The 25,432-nt window shown below is 44.1% G+C and overlaps 1 protein-coding gene across 1 annotated transcript in view; it reads right to left on the bottom strand.

Moving 5' to 3' along the window:
• loxl2a (lysyl oxidase-like 2a) overlaps window positions 1-25,432 on the bottom strand; it is a 72,234-nt gene that overhangs the window by 45,011 nt on the left and 1,791 nt on the right. Inside the window, exons 2-3 of the mRNA XM_014167933.2 lie at window positions 23,517-23,851; window positions 17,946-18,121 (exon numbers count right to left, since the gene is read on the bottom strand). Coding sequence (XP_014023408.1) covers window positions 17,946-18,121; window positions 23,517-23,811 — 471 coding nt within the window. The 5' untranslated portion in view covers window positions 23,812-23,851. The remainder of the gene's footprint in view (window positions 1-17,945; window positions 18,122-23,516; window positions 23,852-25,432) is intronic.

The raw sequence follows: 25,432 nt of genomic DNA, 5'->3' as shown, positions 1-25,432 counted from the left end.
TACAACATTCGCAGAGTACGACCCTGCCTCACACAGGAAGCGGCGCAGGTCCTAATCCAGGCACTTGTCATCTCCCGTCTGGATTACTGCAACTCGCTGTTGGCTGGGCTCCCTGCCTGTGCCATTAAACCCCTACAACTCATCCAGAACGCCGCAGCCCATCTGGTGTTCAACCTTCCCAAGTTCTCTCACATCACCCCGCTCCTCCACTCTCTCCACTGGCTTCCAGTTGAAGCTCGCATCCGCTACAAGACCATGGTGCTTGCCTACGGAGCCGTGAGGGGAACGGCACCTCCGTACCTTCAGGCTCTGATCAGTCCCTACACCCAAACGAGGGCACTGCGCTCATCCACCTCTGGCCTGCTGGCCCCCCTACCTCTGAGGAAGCACAGTTCCCGCTCAGCCCAGACAAAACTGTTCGCTGCTCTGGCACCCCTATGGTGGAACAAGCTCCCTCACGACGCCAGGACAGCGGAGTCAATCACCACCTTCCGGAGACACCTGAAACCCCACCTCTTTAAGGAATACCCAAAAAAGATTTAGATGCACTATTGTAAAGTGGTTGTTCTACTGGATATCATAAGGTGAATGCACCTATTTGTAAGTCGCTCTGGATAAGAGCGTCTGCTAAATGACTTAAATGTAAAGATAACATATTCTGTTCTTCTGGAATACACTTTCTTCATGTTTCTTTAGACCCACTTAAAATGAATAATGGATTTATTGTGTTAAAATGTATTTATTATACTTAATGTTTTTAGATGTTCCAAAGGCGCGCATCAGCGGCTTGTATGTGGCTTGTATGGGTGGAGGCCTGGAGATTATAAATGTGTTTATGTTATTTAACAGTCAATTACCGTGAGACCGGCAGTCTTTTGCATGACAATAACCAGCTAACAAAACGTTATGACCGCCACAGCCCTACCCATGACCGTATGGCCATGCATCTTCAACTCAATCATCAAGTTTGCTGAAGAGGCCTCCCGGGTGGCGCAGTGGTCTAAGGCACTGCATCGCAGTGCTAGCTGTGCCACTAGAGATTCTGGGTTCGTTCCCAGGCTCGGTCGCAGACAGTCACGACCGGGAGGCCCATGGGGCGACGCACAATTGGCCCAGCGTCGTCCGGGTTAGGGAGGGTTTGGCTGGCAGGGATATCCTTGTCTCATCGTGCACTAGCGACTCCTGTGTTGGGCTGGGTGCAGTGCACGCTGACCAGGTCGCCAGGTGTACGGTGTTTCCTCCGACACATTGGTGCGGCTGGCTTCTGGGTTGGTAGTCCCGTGTGGCTCAGTTGGTAGTGTTTGCAACGCCAGGGTTGTGGGTTCGATTCCCACGGGGGACCAGTACGGAGAAAAAATTTATGAAATGTATGCATTCACTACTGTAAGTCGCTCTGGATAAGAGCGTCTGCTAAATGACTAAAATGTAATGTAAATGTTGGATGTGCATTGTGTCAAGAAGCAGTGCGGCTAGGTTGGGTTGTGTTCTGGAGGACGCATGGCTCTCAACCTTCGCCTCTCCCGAGTCCGTACGGGAGTTGCAGCGATGAGACAAGACTGTAACTACTACCAATTGGATACCATGAAATTGGGGAGAAAAAAGGGGTACATTTTTTTTTTTTGCACAACAGTTACCAACAACGATGAGACAGCATCCAGGGAGGAGGTCAGAGCCATGAGAGCCAGAGCGAAACCAAGATGTGGTTAAATGCTTAAAATGAGATAGTTATTTGCCATAACTAAAACATATGTATGTGTTTGTGGGTGGGTGGGAGGGATGGAGTTCCTGAACTGACCTTTCACCGCTAGGGGCCTAACAAGCCGGCTTGTATGATTCATCCTAAGACTGTTCACTAATATAAATCTTACAATTACAGTGCCTTCAGAAAGTATTCGTACCCCTTGACTTATTGCACATTTTGGTGTGTTACAGCATGAATTAAAAATGGTTTAAATAAAAAAAAGCTATCACCCATATATACACAATACCCCATAATGACAAAGTGAAAACATGTTTTTAGACATTTTAGCAAATTTATTGAAAATAAAATACAGAAATACAGAAAAACATCAAGGAATAGTTTCTGAAGGTACTGTAAATACGTCAACAAATTGTCATTGCCAATTCAATGGACTTCTCAATGTGGAAATGGTGGTACTAGTGGACGGGACATGTCCTCATGGAAGTTAAGATTTTTTAATACACTACCCTAGTGATTACTCAACCATTTCCACAGCAGCCATTTGGAATAGGGCAGAATGTTTTTCTGACTGGGTTCCCCGTCCGTCTGTAAGTGTCTGTGTGAACGTGAAGCAGGCGTGAAGCAGGCCATGGTCATTCCAGTAATTGGAAAAAGCCTGAAATGACTTTCCTCTTATTCCCCCCTGCTTGACCATGCTTCACATTGGAATAACACGTGCATGTCTACTCGTACTCACTCTCTGTTTGGTCTGCAGAAAGGTGTTCACGGTTTTCAGGGATACAGTATTTTCAACTTAACTTGCGTTTCCCCTGAAAAACGGATGTGGGGACTCCACTCAGGCGTATTTTTACGGCTGCTACGTTAAGTTAACTCGTATTAAACATAGGAAAATGTGTGTTAATCATGCTGCCGCAATTTAGTAGCGGATGGCCTAGTCAGAAAAAAATACATTCTTTGAAATTGCTTTCACATATGCCTCTAGCCCTGCCATTTCATAGGCCTTCACTCTAACTGACTGGAACGAGTGTGTGTGTGCATCTGTGTGTGTCTGTGTGCGTGTGAATTTGTGTGTTTGGCATCTGGAATATCTACTCTTGTGTAACTATCCCGCGAGACAGAAAGTACAAAGAAAACAGTAGAAACCCTTGACACATGCCTGGACTAGGCCCACTGCTCAATACCCCCATAACCCCCACTCACACAAGCCCAGCAGGGCCAAGTCCTATCAATCCTACCAGCAGACTAAACCATTGTGTCCAATCAGTGGAAAGCACCCCACACAGAGCACATCGCTTCATTCCAGTCTGACACTGCTCTTACAGCCTCAATGAGTCAGGGGTGAATTGAGAAGTAGTAGTGAAAAAAATAGTGCCAATTATATGAAATCTGTTATCAAATCTAATATTAGCTTTATCACCATTATTTGTATGTAGTAGACACACACCTTCATGTAAAAACAGGAGGAATATAACTAACAAATGGAGTCTTGTTAGCAACGAGCCTTTCCAAGAATCCCAATTTGTCCCCTAGCCGCTACCCCCTAGGCCTAAGCAGTCCTGAAAAATAAGTCTGAAAGACTTCACATTGACTTCCACATCTTGTTGTTGCCTCACCTCATTTACACTATGATAACAACAGCACATAAGGCCAGGGTTGTTTATGAATGCAACATGCCAAGTATGGATGAAAACATGAGACACAACATCATTGCTTGCTAGCTACGCATCACAATTCGGGGAAAGTCCTAAACCTTGAGGGATTTGGGACAGCTGTTGTACATGTGAGACGTTAGGGAAGGCAATAAAGAAGGACATTCAAATCAAATCAAATTGTATTAGTCACATGTGCCGAATACAACAGGTGTAGACCATACTTACGAGCCCCTAACCAACAATGCAGTTTAAAAAAATAAATAAAAAAATATATACATTAACGTTCACAAGTTTGGGGTCTGTCACGTCCTGACCAATATATGTTGTTATTTTCTATGGTAGAGCGGTCAAGGTGTGACAGGGGGTGTTTTAGTGTTTGTTCTATGTTTTCTATTTCTATGTTGTAGTTCTAGTTTGTCTATTTCTAGGTTGGGATTTATTGGGTTGACCTTCAATTGGAGGCAGCTGGTCCTCGTTGCCTCTGATTGGAGGTCATATTTAGTAGGGGTGTTTCTGCATGTTGTTTGTTGGGTTATTGTCTTTAGAGTAGTGTGTTGTCCTCTCTGCGTCACGGTTTGTTGTTTTCCTATTTTCAAGTTATTAAGTGTATTGCATTCAGTTTCACTTGTAATAAATATGTGGAACTACGAAAACGCTGCATCTTAGTCCGCTCCTTATAACAGCCCTGACAGAATAACCCACCAACAAAGGACCAAGCAGTGAAAGAAGGAGCAGCAGGAGGAATGGACATGGGGGCAGATTTTGGACAGGGAAGGACCCTGGAGTCATGCTGGGGAGTACCAGCGCCCAAAGGAGGAACTTGAGGCAGCGAAGGCAGAGCGACGATACTACAAGGCGTTATATGCACCGAAAGGCAAGTGCGAGAGTCAGCCCCAAAAAATGTTTGGGGGGGAGGTTTGCTAAGTCAGGATGGAGACCTGAGCCAACTCCCCGTGCTTACTGTGGGGAGCGGGTGACGAGGAAAGCACTGAGCTATGCGGAAATGTGCACTGTATCGCCCATATGCATTCAAATCCCGGTGTGCTCGGTGCAAGCTCCTCATCGTTGTCGGGCTAAGATTGGCATTCAGCCAGGAAGGAGTGTGCCTGCTCAGCGCATCTGGCCACCAGTGCGTCTCCTCGGCCCAGTTTATCCTGCGCCTGCTCTACACACGGCAGCCATCATTCCCCAGCACAGCCCAGTTCGCCCTGTGCCAGCGCTCCGCCCGTGCCGGGCTACAGTGACCATCCAGCCAGGACGGGTTGTGCAGGCCGTGCGCTCCAGACCTCCAGTGCGTCTCCAAGACCCAGTGTACCCTGTGCCTGCTCCGCGTACTCTACCTCCAGTGCGCCACCATAGCCCAGTACGTCCTGTTCCTGCTCCCCGCACTAGCCTGAAGGTATGTGGTACTAGTCTGGCGGCTCCAAAGCCAGCCCCACGCATCAGGACTCCAGTGCGTCTGCCCAGCCCAGTATGTCCTGTTCCTGCTCCCCGCACTCACCCTGAAGTGCGTGTTACTAGTCTGGCGCCTCCTATGCCAGCCCCACACATCAGGCCTCCAGTGCGTCTGCCCGGCCCAGTACGTCCTGTTCCTGCTCCCCGCACTTGCCCTGAGGTGCGTGTTACTAGTCTGGCGCCTCCTATGCCAGCCCCACGCATCAGGCCTCCAGTGCGTCTGCCCAGCCCAGTACGTCCTGTTCCTGCTCCACGCACTCTCCCTCCAGTGCGCATCCATAACCCGGTACAGTCAGTGCCTGCTGTGAGCACTCGGCCCCCAGCGACGCTTCTCAGCCCAGAGCCCCCAGCGGCGGTCTGCAGCTCATTGTCTTCAGCGGCGGTTAGCGGTCCGAAGCCTCCGGCGATGATCCATGGTCTGGTTCCTCCGGACATACAGAAGCGGGGGGGATCAGCGGGTGGTGGGGGTACTACACCCGGAACCAGAGCCGCCGCCATAGACATTAGTCACCCACCCTACCCCCCCCTTTGTGTAATTTTATTTTATTTAAATTTTTGTCTGGGTGCATTCGGAGTCTGCACCTTTTGGGGGGGTGGGGGGCTGTGTGTACCTTTACGTCCTGACCAATATAAGTTGTTATTTTCTATGGTAGAGTGGTCAGGGTGTGACGGGGGGTGTTTTAGTGTTCTATGTTTTCTATTTCTATGTTGTAGTTCTAGTTTGTCTATTTCTAGGTTGGGGTTTATTGGGTTGACCTTCAATTGGAGGCAGCTGGTCCTCGTTGCCTCTGATTGGAGGTCATATTTAGTAGGGGTGTTTCTGCATGTTTGTTGGGTTATTGTCTTTAGAGTAGTGTGTTGTCCTCTCTGCGTCACGGTTTGTCGTTTTCCTATTTTCAAGTTATTAAGTGTATTGCATTCAGTTTCACTTTTAATAAATATGTGGAACTACGAAAACGCTGCATCTTGGTCCGCTCCTTATAACAGCCGTGACAGGGTCACTTAGAAATGTCCTTGTTTTTGAAAGAAAAGCACTTTTTTTTGTCCATTAAAATAACATAAAATTGATCAGAAATACAGTGTGGACATTGCTAATGTTGTAAATGACTACTGTAGCTGGAAACGGCAGATTTTTTTATTGAATATCTACATGGGTGTACAGAGGCCCATTATCAGCAACCATCACTCCTGTGTTCCAATGGCATGTTGTGTTAGCTAATCCAAGTTTATTTTAAAAGGCTAATTGATCATTAGAAAACCCTTTTGCAATTATGTTAGCACAGCTGAAAACTGTTGTGCTCATTAAAGAAGCAATAAAACTGTCCTTCTTTAGACTAGTTAAGTATCTGGAGCATCAGCATTTGTGGGTTCGATTACAGGCACAAAGTGGCCAGAAACAAACGACTTTCTTCTGAAAGTCGTCAGTCTATTCTTGTTCTGAGATATTGAGGCTATTCCATGCGAGGAAATTGATCTCGTACAACGCTGTGTAGTACTCCCTTCACAGAATAGTGCAAACTGGCCCTAACCAGAATAGAAAGAGTGGGAGGCCCCGGTGCACAACTGAGCAAGAGGACAAGTACATTTGTGTCTAGTTTGAGAAACAAACGCCTCACAAGTCCTCAACTGGCAGCTTCATTAAATAGTACCCGCAAAACACCAGTCTCAACATCAACAGTGAAGAGGCAACTCCGGGACGCTGGACTTCTAGGCAGAGTTGCAAAGAAAAAGCCATATCTCAGACTGGCCAATAAAAATAAAGGATTAAGATGGGCAAAAGAACAGACACTGGACAGAGGAAGATTGGAAAAAAGTGTTACAGACAGAGAAATCAAAGTTTGAGGTGTTCGGATCACAAAGAAGAATATTCGTTAGACGCAGAAAAAATGAAAAGATGCTGGAGGAGTGTTTGACGCCATCTGTCAAGCATGGCAATGTGATGGTTTGGTGGTGGTAAAGTGGGAGCTGTATACCGGGTAAAAGGGATCTTGAATAAGGAAGGCTATCACTCCATTTTGCAACACCCATGCCATACCCTGTGGACGGCACTTAATTGGAGCCAATTTCCTCCTACAACAGGACAAAGACCCAAAGCACAGTTCCAAACTATGCAATAACTATTTAGGGAAGAAGCAGTCAGCTATATATATTCTGTCTATAATGGAGTGGCCAGCACAGTCACCGGATCTCAACCCTATTGAACTGTTGTGGGAGCAGCTTGACTGTATCGTACGTAAGAAGTGCCCATCAAACAAATCCAACTTGTGGGAGATGCTTCAGAAAGCATGGGGTGAAATCCTTTCAGATTACCTCAACAAATTGACAACTAGAATGCCAAAGGTCTGCAAGGCTGTAATTGCTGCAAATGGTGGATTCTTTGACGAAAGCAAAATTTGAAGGACACAATTATTATTTCAATTAAAAATCATTATTTTTACCTTGTCAACATCTTGACTATATTTAATTTTGCCACTCATTTTATGTATGTTTTCATGGAAAACAAGGACATTTCAGAGTCAATGTGCGGGGGCACTGGTTAGTTGAGGTAATATGTACATGTAGGTAGAGTTATTAAGGTGACTATGCATAGATGATAACAACAGAGTAGCAGCAGTGTAAAAGAGGGGGGGGCAATGCAAATAGTCTGGGTAGGCATTTGATTAGATGTTCAGGAGTCTTATGGCTTGGGGGTAGAAGCTCTTTAGGAGCCTCTTGGACCTAGACTTGGCGCTCCAGTACCGTTTGCCGTGCGGTAGCAGAAAGAACAGTCAATGATTAGGGTGGCTGGAGTCTGACAATTGCTAGGGCCTTCCTCTGACACCGCCTAGTATAGAGGCCCTGGATGGCAGGAAGCTTTGCCCCAGTGATGTACTGGGCCGTACGCAGTACCCTCTGTAGTGCCTTGCGATTGGAGGCCGAGCAGATGCCATACCAGGCAGTGATGCAACAAGTCAGGATTCTCTCGATGGTGCAGCTGTAGAAGCTTTTGAGGATCTGAAGACCCATTCCAAATCTTTTCAGTCTCCTGAGGGGGAATAGGTGTTGTCGTGCCCTCTTCACGACTGTCTTGGTGTGCTTGGACCATGTTAATTTGTTGGTGATGTGGACACCAAGGAACTTGAAGCTCTCAACCAGCTCCACTACAGCCCCATCGATGAGAATGGGGGTGTGCATGGTCCTCCTTTTCCTGTAGTCCACAATCATCTCTTTTGTCTTGATCACGCTGAGGGAGAGGTTGTTGTCTTGGCACCACACGGCCAGGTCTCTGACCTCCTCCCTATAGGCTGTCTCGTCGTTGTCGGTGATCAGGCCTACCACTGTTGTGTCATCTGGAAACTTAGTGATGGTGTTGGAGTCGTGCCTGGCCGTGCAGTCATGAGCGAACAGGGATTACAGGAGGGGACTGAGCACGCACCCCTGAGGGGCCGGCATGCAGAGGATCAGCATGGCGGATGTGTTGTTACCTACCCTTACCACCTTGGAGCGGACCGTCAGGAGGTCCAGTTGCAGAGGGAGGTGTTTAGTCCAGGGTACATAAGCTTATTGATGAGCTTTGAGGGCACTATGGTGTTGAACGCTGAGCTGTAGTCAATGAATAGCATTCTCACATAGGTTTTCCTTTGTCAAGGTGGGAAAGGGCAGTGTGGTGTGCAATAGAGATTGCATCATCTGTGGATCTGTTAAGGCGGTATGCAAATTGGAGTGGGTCTAGGTTTTCTGGGATAATGGTGTTGATGTGAGTCATGACCAGCCTTTCAAAGCACTTCATGGATACAGATGTGAGTACTACGGGTCGGTAGTCATTTAGGCAGGTTACCTTAGTGTTTTTGGGCACAGGGACTATGGTGGTCTGCCTAAAACATGTTGGTATTAGAGACTCAGACAGTGAGAGGTTGAAAATGTCAGTGAAGACACTTGCCAGTTGGTCAGTGCATGCTCGCAGTACACATCCTGGTAATCCGTCTGGCCCTGCGGCCTTGTGAATGTTGACCTGTTTAAAGGTCTTACTCACATTGGCTAGTGCTCTCATGCATGTTTCAGTGTTATTTGCCTCGAAGCGAGCATAGAAGTAGTTTAGCTCGTCTGGTAGGCTCGTGTCACTGGGCAACTCTCGGCTGTGCTTCCCTTTGTAGTGTGTAATGGTTTGCAAGACCAACCACATCCGACGAGCGTCAGAGCCAGTGTAGTACGATTCGATCTTAGTCCTGTATTGACACTTTGCCTGTTTGATTGTTCGTCGGCGGGCATAGTGGGATTAAGATCGAATCGTACTACGGAGGGCATAGCGGGATTTCTTATAAACTTCCGGGTTAGAGTCCCGCTCCTTGAAAGCGGCAGCTCTAGCCTTTAGCTCAGTCCGGATGTTGCCTGTAATCCATGGCTTCAGGTTGGGGTATGTACGTACGGTCACTGTAGGGACGACGTCATCGATGCACTTATTGATGAAGCCAATGACTGATGTGGTGTACTCCTTAAATTTCTTCGGAGGAATCCCGGAACATATTCCAGTCTGTGCTAGCAAAACATTCTGGTCCGACGGCCCCATCACCGCCTAATACATGTTCCTTGTTGGCCAGCCAAATATGCATCAACCCTTCCCCCCCTCGCTCATTTTTCATTGACATTTTAGTCATTTAGCAGACACTCCTATCCAGAGCAACTTAAAGGAGCAATTAGGGTTAAGTGCCTTGCTCAAGGGCACATCGAGAGATTTTTCACCTAGTCAGCTCGGGGATTCAAACCAGCAACCTTTCGGTTACTGGCCCAATGCTCTTAGACACTAGGCTACCTGCCGCTCTCAAACCCTTCAACTCTTAAACCATCCAACTCCATCTTGTCCCACAGAACTTGAGTTATCTGAAGCTCGAGTTTCCCTTTGTTGTCCTGCAGGGAGAATGTGAAGAATCAGATTTTTGGAAACAGACACCTTCGCTTGCCTTGTGGAATGCAACATTTGCTCCCCCTGTAGCTGTATATGGACCTCAAAGGCCCAGTTCCATCATGTTGGGTTGTTATAACTGGTCGCTAGGCGGTATGTTGAAAATATGTTTGGCCGGGAGCAACAGACACAATCGTTATTGGTGTCTCGCAAGTGTTAGCAGCTCCTGCTTTGCTTTTCTAATGGTAGGACTTCACATCATGTCTTGTCATAACTCATAAGTACTTGGGGGAAGACCTCTCGGTCAAGACCTGCAATAACTCAGGGCAAGAAGAACTCATCAAAACCTGCAATGACTTTAAACTCTTAGAGCTGATTTCACAGATTAAGGCTAGTGCTAGACTAAAAGGCACTTTCAATTGAGATTCTCCGTTGATCTTGTTTTGAAGTCCAGCACCAGGCTTAATCTGGGTCCAGGAAACTGGCCCTAAATGCTTGATACACCAGAGAGTCCTCAAAATAGTTCATATTGCACGGTGCTGGTGTGTCTCTGCCAAGACCAATGCTGAAATTTCAACATTCACGATCATGAAGCGTAATTAAAGATGTTATAGATACTGTAGGAAGGATCATTAATTTTGGCTTTATCCCGTTAGCGGGATTGATATGACGACAGCCAGTGAAAGTGCAGGGCGGCAAATTCAAAACAACAAAAATCTCATAATTAGAATTCCTCAATCATACAAGTATTATACACCATTTTAAAGCTTTACTTCTTGTTAATCTAGCCACAGTGTCTGATTTCAAAAATGCTTTACGGCGAAAGCAAACCATATGATTATGTTAGGTCAGCACCTACACACACAAAAACACAGCCATTTTCCAGCCAAAGAGAGGAGTCACAAAAAGCAGAAATAGAAGGAAAATTAATCACTAACCTTTGATGATCTTCATCAGATGACACTCAGATGACTTCATGTTACACAATACATGTATGTTTTGTTCGATAAAGTTCATATTTATATCCAAAAATCTCAGTTTACATTGGCGCGTTATGTTCAGTAATCTTTTGCCTCCAAAAACATCCGGTGATTTTGCAGAGAGCCACATCAATTTACAGAAATACTCATTATAAATGTTCATGAAAAACCAAGTGTTATACATGGAACTTTAGATAAACTTCTCCTTAATGCAACCGCTGTGTCAGATTTCAAAAAAGCTTTACCGAAAAAGCAATAATCTGAGTACGGCGCTCAGTCACAAAAACATGCCATACAATATATCCGACATGTTGGAGTCAACAATAGTCAGAAATAGCATTATAAATATTCACTTACCTTTGATGATCTTCATCAGAATGCACTCCCAGGAATCCCAGGTCCACAATAAATATTTGTTTTGTTCGATAAAGTCCATCCTTTATGTCCAAATACCTCCTTTTTGTTCGCGCCTTCAGTTCACAAATCCAAATTCAGGACGAGCATGTCAGACGAAAACTCAAAAATGTCCATTAGAGTTCGTAGAAACATGTCAAACGATGTATAGAATCAATCTTTAGGATGTTTTTATCGTAAATCCGCAATAAAGTTTAAACCGGAGAAATCCTTTGTCTTCAGAAATGCAATGGAACTGAGGTACCTCTCACGTGAGCGCGCATGCCTGAGGCTCATGCCCTGCTGGCAGTGTTCTGACTCCAGTAGCTCTTATTCATTCCCACTTCACAGTAGAAGCCTCAAACAAGGTTCTAAAGACGACTGTTGACATCTAGTGGAAGCCTTAGGAAGTGCAACATGACCCCACAGACACTGTAGTTTGAATAGGGAATTAATTGAAGTCCTACAGACCACTTTCTGTTTGGATTTTTTCTCAGGTTTTTGCCTGCCATATGAGTTCTGTTATACTCACAGACATCATTCAAACAGTTTTAGAAACTTCAGAGTGTTTTCTATCCAAATATACTAATAATATGCATATCTTAGTTTCTGGGAGTGAGTAGCAGGCAGTTTACTCTGGGCACATCAGTCATCCAAGCTACTCAATACTGCCACCATCCATAAGAAGTTAAAATAACTGCAAGGAAAAATCAGGAGATAACTCATGTGCATCCTCATTACATACATCCTAATTTCATAATAAAACTATACATTATACGATACGGTTTGTAACCCGGCCCCATGGAATATCCCTCCACATCGAGGCACCGCAGCATGCTCCTCCCAGCTGACCATCTGAGAGCCAACTCCCCAGGCCTCTTGGCGATTGGTTCCACGTGTGGCATGCCATTATCCCCCAGCTGCACATGCAGCATTACGTGAGCCGCCAACCTTGTTGAATCATGGTGTTAGTTAGCTAATGATAAACAAGGCTTCCTGCCCACCTCCAAATGTTTTGGTCTGAAGAGAGAAGACCCCATTAGATGGCTTCATTTAGTACATTTTTTGGCTTCATTCTTTGGCTTCTTGGAGGAAGGAACCGAGGACAAACAGATATATACAAAGCAGGGACCAAATATCACACAACGACTCCTGCTAATATATACAACACTAGCGTAAACATATGCAGAGAGATTCTCATTACCTACACACCACCACCGAGCTGATCTAGTTCCATTGTTAAAACATGGCTAACACTGACCAAAGAAGGTCACCATGAGGCGGCACTAAAGAAATGTTGACATCACTTACAGGAAATATTGTGGCTAGATGTCAGGGGTCAAAGGTAAAACACAGCTCTGTGTGGGTCTGGCATGCTCTGCTTGGATAGATGAAAGCAGGGGGTTAACACATACACGGAGAATCTGCCTGGAGCAGAGCTGAACAACTGAGATGATTTATAAGGGCTAAATGCTAGGAGACACTTGAAAGTTACAGCGTGAAGTGAGATTGAAGAAATGGTCATAGGCTAGTATATCATGACGTTTAAGTTTTGCTTAAATAACAAAAAATGTCTGAGTCTGAAACGATTATCAAGAGATGGAGAGAATTCAGTGTCTACTTTTACCACCAAAGGGGCATCGATTTAGCTGAAATTATGGAAAGACAACTTTTAGTCAGCTGCAGTACTGATGTTTTTATTATGGACAACCTATCATTTGTGGTAAAAGCTTAATATAATTGCCCAATCTGTGTGGTCTTGTGTTCCTTTTTGACAGCTAACTAGTGTAAAGGACACACACACACAAACAACAAACAAGCCTTCGATAAGCAGAGAACCCCCAAAACACCCATAGACCTTGTCTGTGAGTTTAATTTTAAAAAGTTGAACTTAGGGACAGGATAGAGCATACCAAGATACTGTAGGTGTAAATATTTTTGGGAAATATGAATAACTGAATTAGCATGTAGCACAGTTGTGTCTAGTGGGGTCAAGTTACATAAAGACATATTGACAAAGTTGGGTCAGGGCATGACCTGGTTGGAAACCCTGCATAGAATACCACTTCATCCCAGGAATGAATGGAAGACAGGAGATACTTGTTCCTGTTTCTGACCCAAGGTCAGGCTTGGTGAAGAGGCAAAATGACACATTTTCCCAGTCCACTCCCCTGCTAGTTGAAAGACTGGTCAGTCCAAGGAAATATTTACATAGTGTGGACAGTTATCTGTAATAACACCCATAGAGATGTAAATATAAACAGGGCACAAATAAACAGCGGGAGGGTGCCGTTTGTAAGTCCAATGTTCATGTATAGCAGACATAGTATAAAAAGAACCGTGTGAAGTTTGAGGATAGGGATTCATCTATTGAACTAGCTTTTCCCATTTAGATTCCAAGCCAGAAGCTTATGAATCATTTATGAAGAATGTCATTTTATAAAGGGTGTATGAAGGCTTCATTAAGCCTTGAAAGTAGTAGTTAATTTCATGACCACATCTCCTATTCCAATGCCTTTCTTCCTCCCTTTTCCTCATACTTTCTCATAGAGTTGATCGTTAATTTCATGAGAAAGATACACAGGGATCTGAGAAGTTCTCCAGGGTCTTGTTATCTTATGAAGTCGAGTGAAAACAGACACGGGAGAAGAATCCACTGAAATTTGAACACTGCCAATTCTCTAGTCTAGCACAGTCAGTGGCATTTGACTATCCTGCTGCTCTCAACTGCTAACTGTTAAAGTTATAAACCACAGACTGGCCTCTCAGTTTTAGATGCATTTAACTCATATTTAATTTCAAACGCATTCAAAGGAAACACAAACACTTGTGTTGAGCTAGGCTCACATAAACGGCCATAGTCATGTTATTCCTTGCTGTCTGTATGGCAGACGGCAGGAGTTTTAGATTAGTGTTCAAGTACTCTATGCTAAACCAGGAATGCCCCCCCCCTTCCTTTAGCGCTATAAACCCATGCAGACTTTCCATCCGAGCACAGAGGTGCTCTCATCAACATGATGGGGTGGTATTCCCCGTGTGTGTGTGTGTGTATGTGTATGTGTGTGTGTGTGTGTGTGTGTGTGTGTGTGTGTGTGTGTGTGTGTGTGTGTGTGTGTGTGTGTGTGTGTGTGTGTGTGTGTGTGTGTGTGTGTGTGTGTGTGTGTTTCATCCACTATGTCGTCATCTCCTCCGTACCAGTCAGTGGGGTCTGGGTCTCTGTGAGTCAGCTGGTAAGCATCCCAGACACCAGAGAGGGGCAGAGAGGGGTTCTCAACTGGGCCGTCACCATGGTTACGCCAGAAAGAAGGGCCTACTGTGGTAAAGTCCTCAGGCCACAGACGGACCATAGCACGCTGAGCTCAAATGTATCTCGTTTCCTGCTGTAGGTGAATGTGAGCGCACTAGCGGAAGTTTAAAAATGTGGCCCACTTGTGTCACGTCTGTTGGCATTGTATGATGTCACGTTTCCTTGTCTACTGGGTGGGATCCCCTTTCATCGTCTGGTTCCATTCACATTTTCTCTCCTGAGCAAGTCTCAACCTAAAATACTTTCTCAATGTCACTGTTGCCTGATAGGTTTAATTTAACATGTTCAAGCTCTGGTTTGTTGTTAACCTTATGTAGATGTTTAAAGTCATTCTAAATAAGTGAAACCAAAATAAACAGTATTTGCAGAATAGCAAAAACTGCTTATTTCTGTGAATTCAGGGCACTCTAAATCAAAAGTCAAAGTCAAAACTTAGTGTGATCCCTAAACTTAGCTAAGGCTGTTTTTCAACTCCCAGAGAACTGCAAAAATCAATACAGCTACAGTCAAACTTGAGTTAAACTAAACTCAAGGATTAGTGTTATGTACAGGCTGATTAAAGTCACACAGACACCCTCTCAATGATTAAACATTACCAAAGATATGTGTCTCTGTTGGTGCTATGTGGACTTTCTCTATAGGAACTCGTGTTTGATTTAGCCTTAGTTACAATCACAGTCCAGACCTTTTAAGGGAACCCAAACTTGCCTGGATGGAATGTGAAATAATTTCTCATGAATATCTCATATAGGATTACACAGACATCGTCCTGTTTTCTACCCTTCTACCTACCTTCCTCTCTACCCTTCTACCTCCCTTCCGTTCTACCCTTCTACCTACAAATCAGCTGGGATAGACAATCTGGACCCTCTCTTTTTAAAATTATCCACCAAAATTGTTGCAACCCCTATTACTAGCCTGTTCAACCTCTCTTTCGTATCGTCTGAGATCCCTAAAGATTGGAAAGCTGTCGCAGTCATCCCCCTCTTCAAAGAGGGAGACATTCTAGACCAAAACTGTTATAGACCTATATTCATCCTGCCCTGTCTTTCCAAAATCTTTGAAAGCCAACTTAACAAACAGATCACCGACCATTTCTAATCCCACCGTACCTTCTCCACTATGCAATCTGGTTTCCAAGCTGGTCATGCGTGCACCTCAGCCACACACAAGGTCCTAAATGATATCACAACCGCCATCGATAAAAGACAGTACTGTGCAGCCGTCTTCATCAACCTGGCCAAGGCTTTCGACTCTGTCAATCACAGCATTCTTATCGGCAGACTCAACAGCCTTGGTTTCTCAAATGACTGCCTCGCCTGGTTCACCAACTACTTCTCAGATAGAGTTCAGTGGGTGAAATCGGAGGGCCTGTTGTCCGGACCTCTGGCAGTCTCTATAGGGATGCCACAGGGTTCAATTCCTGGGCTGACTCTTTTCTTTGTATATATCAATGATGTCGCTCTTGCTGCTGGTGATTTCTCTGATCCACCTCTACGCAGACGACACCATTATGTATACATCTGACCCTTCTTTGGACAATGTGTTAACAAACCTCCAAACGAGCTTCAATGCCATACAACTCTCCTTCTGTGGCCTCCAACTGCTTTTAAATGCTAGTAAAACTAAATGCATGCTCTTCAATCAATTGCTGCCCGCACCCGCCCGCCCAACTAGCATCACTACTCTGGACAGTTCTAACTTAGAATATGTGGACAACTACAAATACCTAGGTGTCTGGTTAGACTGTAAACTCTCCTTCCAGACTCACATTAAGCATCTCCAATCCAAAATGAAATCTAGAAACGGCTTCCTATTTCGCAACAAAGCCTCCTTCACTCATGCTGCCAAACATACCTTCGTAAAACTGACTATCCTATCGATCCTTGACTTCGGCAATGTAATTTACAAAATAGCCTCCAACACTCTACTCAGCATACTGGATGTAGTCTATCACAGTGCCATCTGTGTTGTCACCAAAGCCCCATATACTACCCACCACTGCGACCTGTATGCTCTCGTTGGCTGGCCCTCGCTACATATTTGTCACCAAACCCATTGACTCCAGGTCATCTATAAGTCTTTGCTAGGTAATGCGCCGCGTTATCTCAGCTCACTGGTCACTATAGCAACACCCACCCATAGCACACGCTCCAGCAGGTATATTTCACTGGTCACACCCAAAGCAAATTCCTCATCCGGCCGCCTTTCCTTCCAGTTCTCCACTGCCAATGACTGGAACGAATTGAAAAAATCACTGAAGCTGGAGACTTATATCTATCTCCCTCTCTAACTTTAAGCATCAGCTGTCAGAGCAGCTTACAGATCACTGTACCTGTACACAGCCAATGTGTAAATAGCACACCCAACTACCTCATCCCCATATTGTTATTTATCTTCTTGCTCTTTTGCCCACCTGTATCTCTACTTGCACATCATCATCTGCACATCTATCACTCCAGTGTTAATGCTAAATTGTAATTATTTAGCCTCTATGGCCTATTTTTGCCTTACCTCCCTACTCTTCTACATTTGCACACACTGTACATAGATCTTTCTATTGTGTTATTGACTGTACGTTTGTTTATGTGTAACTGTGTTATTTTTGTGGCACTGCTTTGCTTTATCTTGGCCAGGTCGCAGTTGTAAATGAGAACTTATTCTCAACTGGCCTACCTGGTTAAATAAAGGGGAAATAAAAAATAAAAACCTCCCTTCCTCTTTCTTTCTACCCTTCTACCTCCTGTTCTCTCTACCCTTCAACCTTCCTTCCTCTCTACCCTTCAACCTCCCTTCCTCTCTACCCTTCAATCTTCCTTCCTCTCTACCCTTCTACCTCCCTTCCTTTCTACCCTTCTACCTCCCTTCCTCTCTATCCTTCTACCTCCCTTCCTCCCTACACTCTCGAAAAAAATGCTACCAAAACCGTTCTTCAGCTGTCCCGATAGGAGAACCTTTTTGGTTCCAGGTTGAACCCTTTTTGGTTCCAGGTAAAACTCTTTTGGGTTCCATGTAGAACCCTCTGTAGAAAGTGTTCTGCATGGAACCCAAAAGGGTTCTACCTGGAACCAAAAAGGGTTCTTCAAAGGGTTACCTTATTGGAACAGCCTAAGTACCTTTAGTGGTTCTAGATAGCACCTTTAAGAGTGTACCTTTCCACCTCCCGCCCTCGCTATACTTCCCACTCCCTCCTTCCTTACCCTTCCACCTTCCTAACTCCCTACCCTTCCACCTCCCTCCCTGCTCTGCCCTTCCACTTCCCTTCCTGTCTCCAACAGGTTGGAGCACGGAAACTGGGTTTGACGAAAGGGTTTACCGTAAGACATTTCGACACTAGATCCCTGATATCCAGAATTCTTTCCCCCTACCTCCTTTCAAACGTTAAACACATATTCTCAGCTATTGCTCCACATCTGTCTTGCATTTCTGTGAAATTGCACCTTAACAGCATCCAACAAAAGCAAAGAAGAAATCATGTATGGTGTGTGTGTGTTGTGTGTTTGTGCAGCCGTGTGTACATAAGTGTGTGTGTCTGTACTTCTATGTGCTAACACGTGTGTTTATGTTTTAGGCTTACCTCCACACTGTTGGTGAAGCTACTGATGAACTTGAAGCCGGGGATGCGTCTCTGGTTACACACCACTCCCACGTCCTCAGAGTGTTTGCAGTCGGACACTCCAAAGCCATTGGACTTACACTGGGCCAGTGTTCTCTCCTGCCCCGAACAGTGTACGTTGTCCAGCCAGATCCGACCTATGAACAATGGGGGATGGAGACACCTCTAATGACCACACATTAATTTAAGGGAACTCTCACCAACACCCTATATCAATTTTAAGCTTCAACAGACAACACCTTTGGGTAACACTTTGGGCCAGTCTCATTGTGGACTAAAACATACTTTCGATATACTGTATTTTCTCCATCAAAAATCCAGGACTAGGCATAATCTAGACTGAATAATGGCGCCGGAAGGGCGTGGCTGCCGTTTTACGGGCTCCTAACCAACTGAGCTATTTTGTGTGTTTTTTTCACATTGCTTGTAACTTATTTTGTACATAATGTTGCTGCTACCGTCTCTTATAACCGAAAAGAGCTTCAGGATATCAGAACAGCGATTACTCACCTCGAACTGGACAAAGATTTTTTCTTTAACTTCTTTGGGATAGGGGGCAGTATTTTCACGGCCAGATAAAAAACGTACCCGATTTCATCTGGTTACTACTCCTGCCCAGAAACTAGAATATGCATAGAATTAGTAGATTTGGATAGAAAACACTCTAAAGTTTCTAAAACTGTTTGAATGGTGTCTGTGAGTATAACAGAACTCATATGGCAGGCCAAAACCTGAGAAGATTCCATACAGGAAGTGCCCTGTCTGACAATTTGTTGTCCTTCTGTTGCATCTCTATCGCCATTACAGCATCTGTGCTGTAACGTGACACTTTCTAAGGCTTCCATTGGCTCTCTAAAGCCGCCAGAAAGTGGAATGGGGTGTCTGCTGTCTCTGGGCAAAGTACAGCAGCAGAGTTTGTAAGTGGTCAGCCTGGGGACAGTGAGACTGGAGATGCGCGTTCACGAGACTTCTCCATTTTTTTCGCTCAGTCTTTGAATGAATACAACGTCGCCCGGTTGGAATATTATCGCAATTTTACGAGAAAAATAGCATAAAAATTGATTTTAAACAGCGTTTGACATGCTTCTAAGTACGGTAATGGAATATTTTGAAATTTTTGGTCACGAAATGCGCTCGCGTGTTACCCTTCGGATAGTGACATGAACGCACGAACAAAACGGAGGTATTTGGATATAACTATGGATTATTTGGAACCAAAACAACATTTGTTGTTGTAGTAGAAGTCCTGGGAGTGCATTCTGACGAAGAACAGCAAAGGTAATCCAATTTTTCTAATAGTAATTCTGAGTTTAGGTGACCCCGAAGTTGGCGGATGTCAAAATAGCTAGCCGTGATGGCCGAGCTATGTACTCAGAATATTGCAAAATGTGCTTTCGCCGAAAAGCTATTTTAAAATCGGACATAGCGATTGCATAAAGGAGTTCTGTATCCATAATTCTTAAAATAATTGTTATGTATTTTGTGAACGTTTATCATGAGTAATTTAGTAAATTCACCGGAAGTTTTCGGTGGGTATGCTAGTTCTGAACATCACATGCTAATGTAAAAAGCTGGTTTTTGATATAAATATGAACTTGATTGAACAAAACATGCATGTATTGTATAACATAATGTCCTAGGAGTGTCATCTGATGAAGATCATCAAAGGTTAGTGCTGCATTTAGCTGTGGTTTTGGTTTATGTGACATATATGCTTGCTTGGAAAATGGCTGTGTGATTATTTGTGTCTATGTACTCTCCTAACATAATCTAATGTTTTGCTTTCGCTGTAAAGCCTTTTTGAAATCGGACAATGTGGTTAGATTAACGAGAGTCTTATCTTTAAAATGGTGTAAAATAGTTGATTGTTTGAGAAAATTGAATTGTGGTATTTTAGTTGGTTTTATATTTCGCGCCGTGCGATGCCATTGGCTGTTGGCTAGGGGTTCCGCAGGCGGGAACGGGGTTCCGCTAGCGGAATGTCTGTCCTCAACAGGTTAATGAGTCCGACGCAAAGGATTTACTGCTTGTCCGAGACCAGGCCCAAATCCCCGCCACTCTCGTAAAGAAAAGACGGAAATACAGGGGGTAGAGATCGGGGTGCCTAACCATCCATTCTATTGGCCAACGTGCAATCACTGGAAAATAAACTGAACGATCTCCACTCGAGACTATCTTACCAACATGACAGTAAAAACAGTAATATCTTATGTTTCACTGAGTTGATATGGAAAAGAATCAGTTGGCACTCTCCTCAAACAATAGCATGGTATTCTTTCATCGTAATAGCTACTGTAAATTGGACAGTGCAGTTAGATTAACAAGAATTTAAGCTTTCAGACAATATCAGATATGTCTATGTCCTGGGACATTTTGTTGTTACATACAACCTCATGCTAATTGCATTAGCCTACGTTAGCTCAACTGTCCCGTGGAAGGGACACTGATCCCAAAGAAGTTTTTAAGTTTGCTGACAACACAACAGTGGTAGGCCTGATCACTGACAACGATGAGACAGCCTATAGGGAGGAGGTCAGAGACCTGGCAGTGTGGTGCCAGGACAACAACCTCTCCCTCAAAGTGAATAAGACAAAGGAGATAATCGTGGACTACAGGAAAAGGAGGGCCGAACACGCCTCCATTCACATCGACGGGGCTGTAGTGGAGCTGATCGAGAGTTTCAAGTTCCTTGGTGTCCACATCACCAACAAACTATCATGATCCAAACACACCAAGACAGTCGTGAAGAGGGCATGACAACTCCTTTTCCCCCTCAGGAGACTGAAAAGAGTTGGCATGGGTCCCCAGATCCTCAAAAAGATCTACAGCTGCACCATCGAGAGCATCCTGACCGGTTGCATCACCGCCTGGTATGGCAACTGCTCGGCATCCAACTGTAAGGTGCTACAGAGGGTAGTGCGTACAGCCCAGTACATCTCTGGGACCAAGCTTCCTTCCATCTAAGACCTATATACTAGGCGGTGTCAGAGGAAGGCACAAAAAATTGTCAAAGACTCCAGTCACCAAAGTCATAGACTGTTGTCTCTGCTACCGCACGGCAAGCAGTACCAGAGTGCCAAGTCTAGGTCCTAAAGGCTCCTTAACAGCTTCTACGCCCAAGCCATAAGACTGCTGAACAATACATCAAGATTTGGCCACCCTGACTATTTACATTGACCCCCCCCTTTGATTTTAGACTGCTGTTACTCACTGTTTATTATCTATACATAGTCACTACCTTTCATGTACAAATTATCTCAACTAACCTGTACCCCGCCCATTGACTCGTTACCGGTACCCCCTGTATGTAGCCTCGGTATTATTATTTTATTGTGTTACTTTTTATAAAAATGTTTACTTTAGTTTACTTAGTAAACATTTTTGTTACTCTATTTCTTGACCTGCATTGTTGGTTAAGGGCTTGTAAGTAAGCATTTCACAGTAAGGTCTACACCTGTTGTATTCGGCACATGTGACAAATAACATTTCATTTGATTTGATTTGAATCTGGGTCCAGGACCTTAATAAAGTGGGCATGAGGTTGATCAAATCCATTTTTAAAGATTTTAAAAAGCCCAGTGCAGTCAAAAATGTGATTTCCAGTGTTTTATATATATTTTCACACAATTAGGTTGAAATAATACTGTGAAATTGTAAAAATTATGATAATGCCGTTAAAGTGTAAGAGCTGTTTGAAAAGGCAACCTGAAATGTTGTTAATAGCCCAATAAGAAAGAGAGTTCCAAACCTCCCTGCCAATAACAGCTAGTTATTGGCTCCCTACTTAGACCACTCCCAGACAGTCCACTCCCTACTTAGACCACTCCCAGACAGTCCTAGCAAAATTCTTGCTTGAGAAATTGCTCTTTGCTAAAAATATATTTTTGTTTCTTTTGACCATTTTATTTGAAAACAATCACGGTAAGGTACTTAATTGTTACCCCAAAATTATTTGATATTGAGATAAAAACTGCGTTGGATCTTTAACTTATATCATGACAGTTCATGACAACTCACCTTTTCACTTAGGTTAGACTGACCAAATTTGACCATTTCATGCAAGATATGTGTTACAGAATTTCTGTTGCCATCACCTGTCAAAAAAAATTGTATGGCTCTTTAGACTAATCAAAATGGTCTAATCAATCACAACAGACCTTTACAACCACATTACATTGTTGGAATCCAATCCAGCTACATGGTGGGGATCATCAGTCAGTCTGCTCTCCAACTATGTGTTCCAGAACAGTCTGAATCAGTGGTGTGGGATGAGGGAAACTCAGACACAGGAGAAGCTGAATATGAGCCACAACAATAACTGTTACTTCTTAGCTAATACTTACAACATGAGTTCAGGGGCTGCAGGTAGCCTAGTGGTTAGAGTTTTGGGCCAGTAACCGGAAGGTTGCTGGATCGAATCCCCAAGCTGACAAGGTAAGGTTGTCATTCTGCCCCTGAACAAGGCAGTTAACTGTTCCCAAGTAGGCTGTCATTGTAAATAAGAATATGTTCTTAACTGACTTGCCTAGTTAAATAAATCATATCTATAATCCTTTCCTGGCAGGAAACACCCAGCAGATAACATTTTGATAACTCAGCCTTTTGTGATTATAAATGCTGCGAAAAGAAATTGCTCTGGGGATGTTGGGCGGATATCCACACCTATTCCTATGTTACCTATACTGGCTGCGACAAAAGCCTAGCTTTCCCAGCTTTCCCAACTCTCCAGTCTACATAGTTCAAGATCAAGAAACCCTTTGGGCTGCACATGTAGTGAACATTATATGACTTCTATCTCAGCAGCTCAAAACAGAGTCATATGTTCCATGAAAATCCCGTAACTAATGCAGCACGTTTCCCCTGTCTGGGACCGTAATCCCTCAAAAACCACTGTTTTACCCATTGATGTCTAGCTAGCTGATACACACCAATCCAACTTTGTGTGGGGAAAATGACTGGAAAATGGAAACACTAAGCCAGACACATAGACATAATCTCATCATCCCCCTTGTCTTGTAAGAATATCTCTAGAATTGTCATGTGTCTAATGACTTTCCCAACTCCATAAATCTGATTGAAGGTTGCAAATGGAACAGTATTGAGATGTATGGAGCTCTGGCTGCTCTCTATAAAAGCCAGATGAAAAATGTTATTAACCCAACCTCCCATTGACAAAGACTCATGTGTTCCCATTGAGACATATCCTCGTTAATCCTAATCATAGCCCCTGCAAAGAGGGACATACAATATCTCATCTTTCTAATTTACCTGGGTAATAGAAAAGGTCTCTCTGGAATACGTTACAAGAATGATGATCATTCTAATTCCAAATATTGGACCACTCCATGCTACAATATGCTGGACCCAATTCTTGTTGCAGTCTGTCATTGATTCTCAAAGGAAACAAATATATTTTTTCATATATTTCACTGAACTATCCCTTTAATTAAGTCTTAATGGTCAAAGTGGATTTCCAATTACAACATGTTACTGAACTATCCCTTTAAGCCCCTACTCCTTTGTGTTCCTTACCTTCTCCCTTGCCGTACTTGGAGGATGGGGACCAGGACACGGCCTCCACGTAGCCCAGCTCTCTGCACAATATGTTGGCCGCATGGATAGAGAAGTCGTCGTCGCATACCGTGCCCCACTCGCCATTGTAGTAGACCTCCACCCGGCCCTCGTAGTGCTTGCGTTTGTCCCCTGCCAGACGCAGCTGGATGATGGGGGTGCCAGGGGGAAGCTCGGTGTCCGAGTGGGCCTGGCATAGTGCCCACACACAGAGTAGCGTGGCTAGGCGACACAGGAGAGGGCACCGAGACGGCATGGTTCGGAATGGGCAGGGAACTCACCGCACTGTATGTAAACTGGAGGAAGGAGACACGGACCAGAATGACCAATGAATGACTGAAATAAGCAAGGTAATGTATTTAGGAAACTTGAAGACTGTATTGTGCTATGAGTTGCTGAAATGAATGGAATCATATTTGAATTCAAAGTTGAGTGTGAAGGGATATTCATGTATGAAATTTTTTTTTTTTCTTTTTACATGTTTTAACGATTGAGGGACCTCTGAACCGATTGAATATCTGATACCAACAGAAAACGGAAGCTCATTCAATGGACCAGCTACAGCTTGTGTGGTGAGAGATTTGAGTCACACGGTCAGCATGTTTGTTGCATTTCATCAGCCAGAAATAAGAGTCTTCTTATGTTTTGACATTATCCTCAGTTGTCAGTCATCAAGCAGTCATTAGAGACTGGCTATCTGGCAGACATTCAGCCTCACGGGCTTCTCCAACTACCTAGACCTCACCACAATTCCAGGGTGGACTGAGGATTGGGTATGGTGTAGAGGTCGGCCGATTATGATTTTTCAACACCGATACAGATTATTGGAGGACCCAAAAAAGCCGATACCGATTAATCAGCCGATTTTTTTAAACATGTATTTGTAATAATGACAATTATAACAATACTGAATGAACACTTATTTTAACTTATAGGACTATTCTCTCTATACGATTTGTATTTCATATACCTTTGACTATTGAATGTTCTTATAGGCACTTTAGTATTGCCAGTGTAACAGTATAGCTTCCGTCCCTCTCCTCGCTCCTTCTTGGGCTCGAACCAGGAACACATCGACAACAGCCACCCTCGAAGCAGCGTTAACCATGCAGAGCAAGGGGACAACTACTCCAAATCTCAGAGCGAGTGACGTTTGAAACGCTATTAGCGCGCACCCGCTAACTAGCTAGCCATTTCACATCGGTTACACCAGCCTAATCTTGGGAGTTGATAGGCTTGAAGTCATAAACAGCGCAATGCTTGAAGCATTGCGAACAGCTGCTGGCAAAATGCACAAAAGTGCTGTTTGAATGAATGCTTACGAGCCTGCTGGTGCCTACCACCGCTCAGTCAGACTGCTCTATCAAATCATAGACTTAATTATAATATAATAAACACACAGAAATACGAGCCTTAGGTCATCAATATCGTCGAATCCGGAAACTATCATCTCGAAAACAAAATGTTTTTTCTTTCAGTGAAATACGGAACCGTTCCGTATTTTATCTAACGGGTGGCATCCCTAAGTCTAAATATTCCTGTTACATTGCACAACATTTTTTTTTTTTTAAACTACCTTCAATGTTATGTCATAATTACGTAAAATTCTGGCAAATTAGTTCGCAACGAGCCAGGCGGCCCAAACTGTTGCATATACCCTGACTCTGCGTGCAATGAACGCAAGAGAAGTGCCACAATTTCACCTGGTTAATATTGCCTGCTAACCTGGATTTATTTTAGCTAAATATGCAGGTTTAAAAATATATACTTGTGTATTGGTTTTAAGAAAGACATTGATGTTTATGGTTAGGTACACGTTGGAGCAATGACAGTCCTTTCTCGCGAATGCGCACCGCATCGATTATATGCAACGCAGG

This window comes from Salmo salar, chromosome ssa22 (assembly GCF_905237065.1).
Source record: "Salmo salar chromosome ssa22, Ssal_v3.1, whole genome shotgun sequence".
Taxonomy (NCBI): Eukaryota; Metazoa; Chordata; class Actinopteri; order Salmoniformes; family Salmonidae; genus Salmo; species Salmo salar.
Note: the sequence above shows the minus strand (reverse complement) of the source record. Positions and strands in the feature narration are given on the sequence as shown.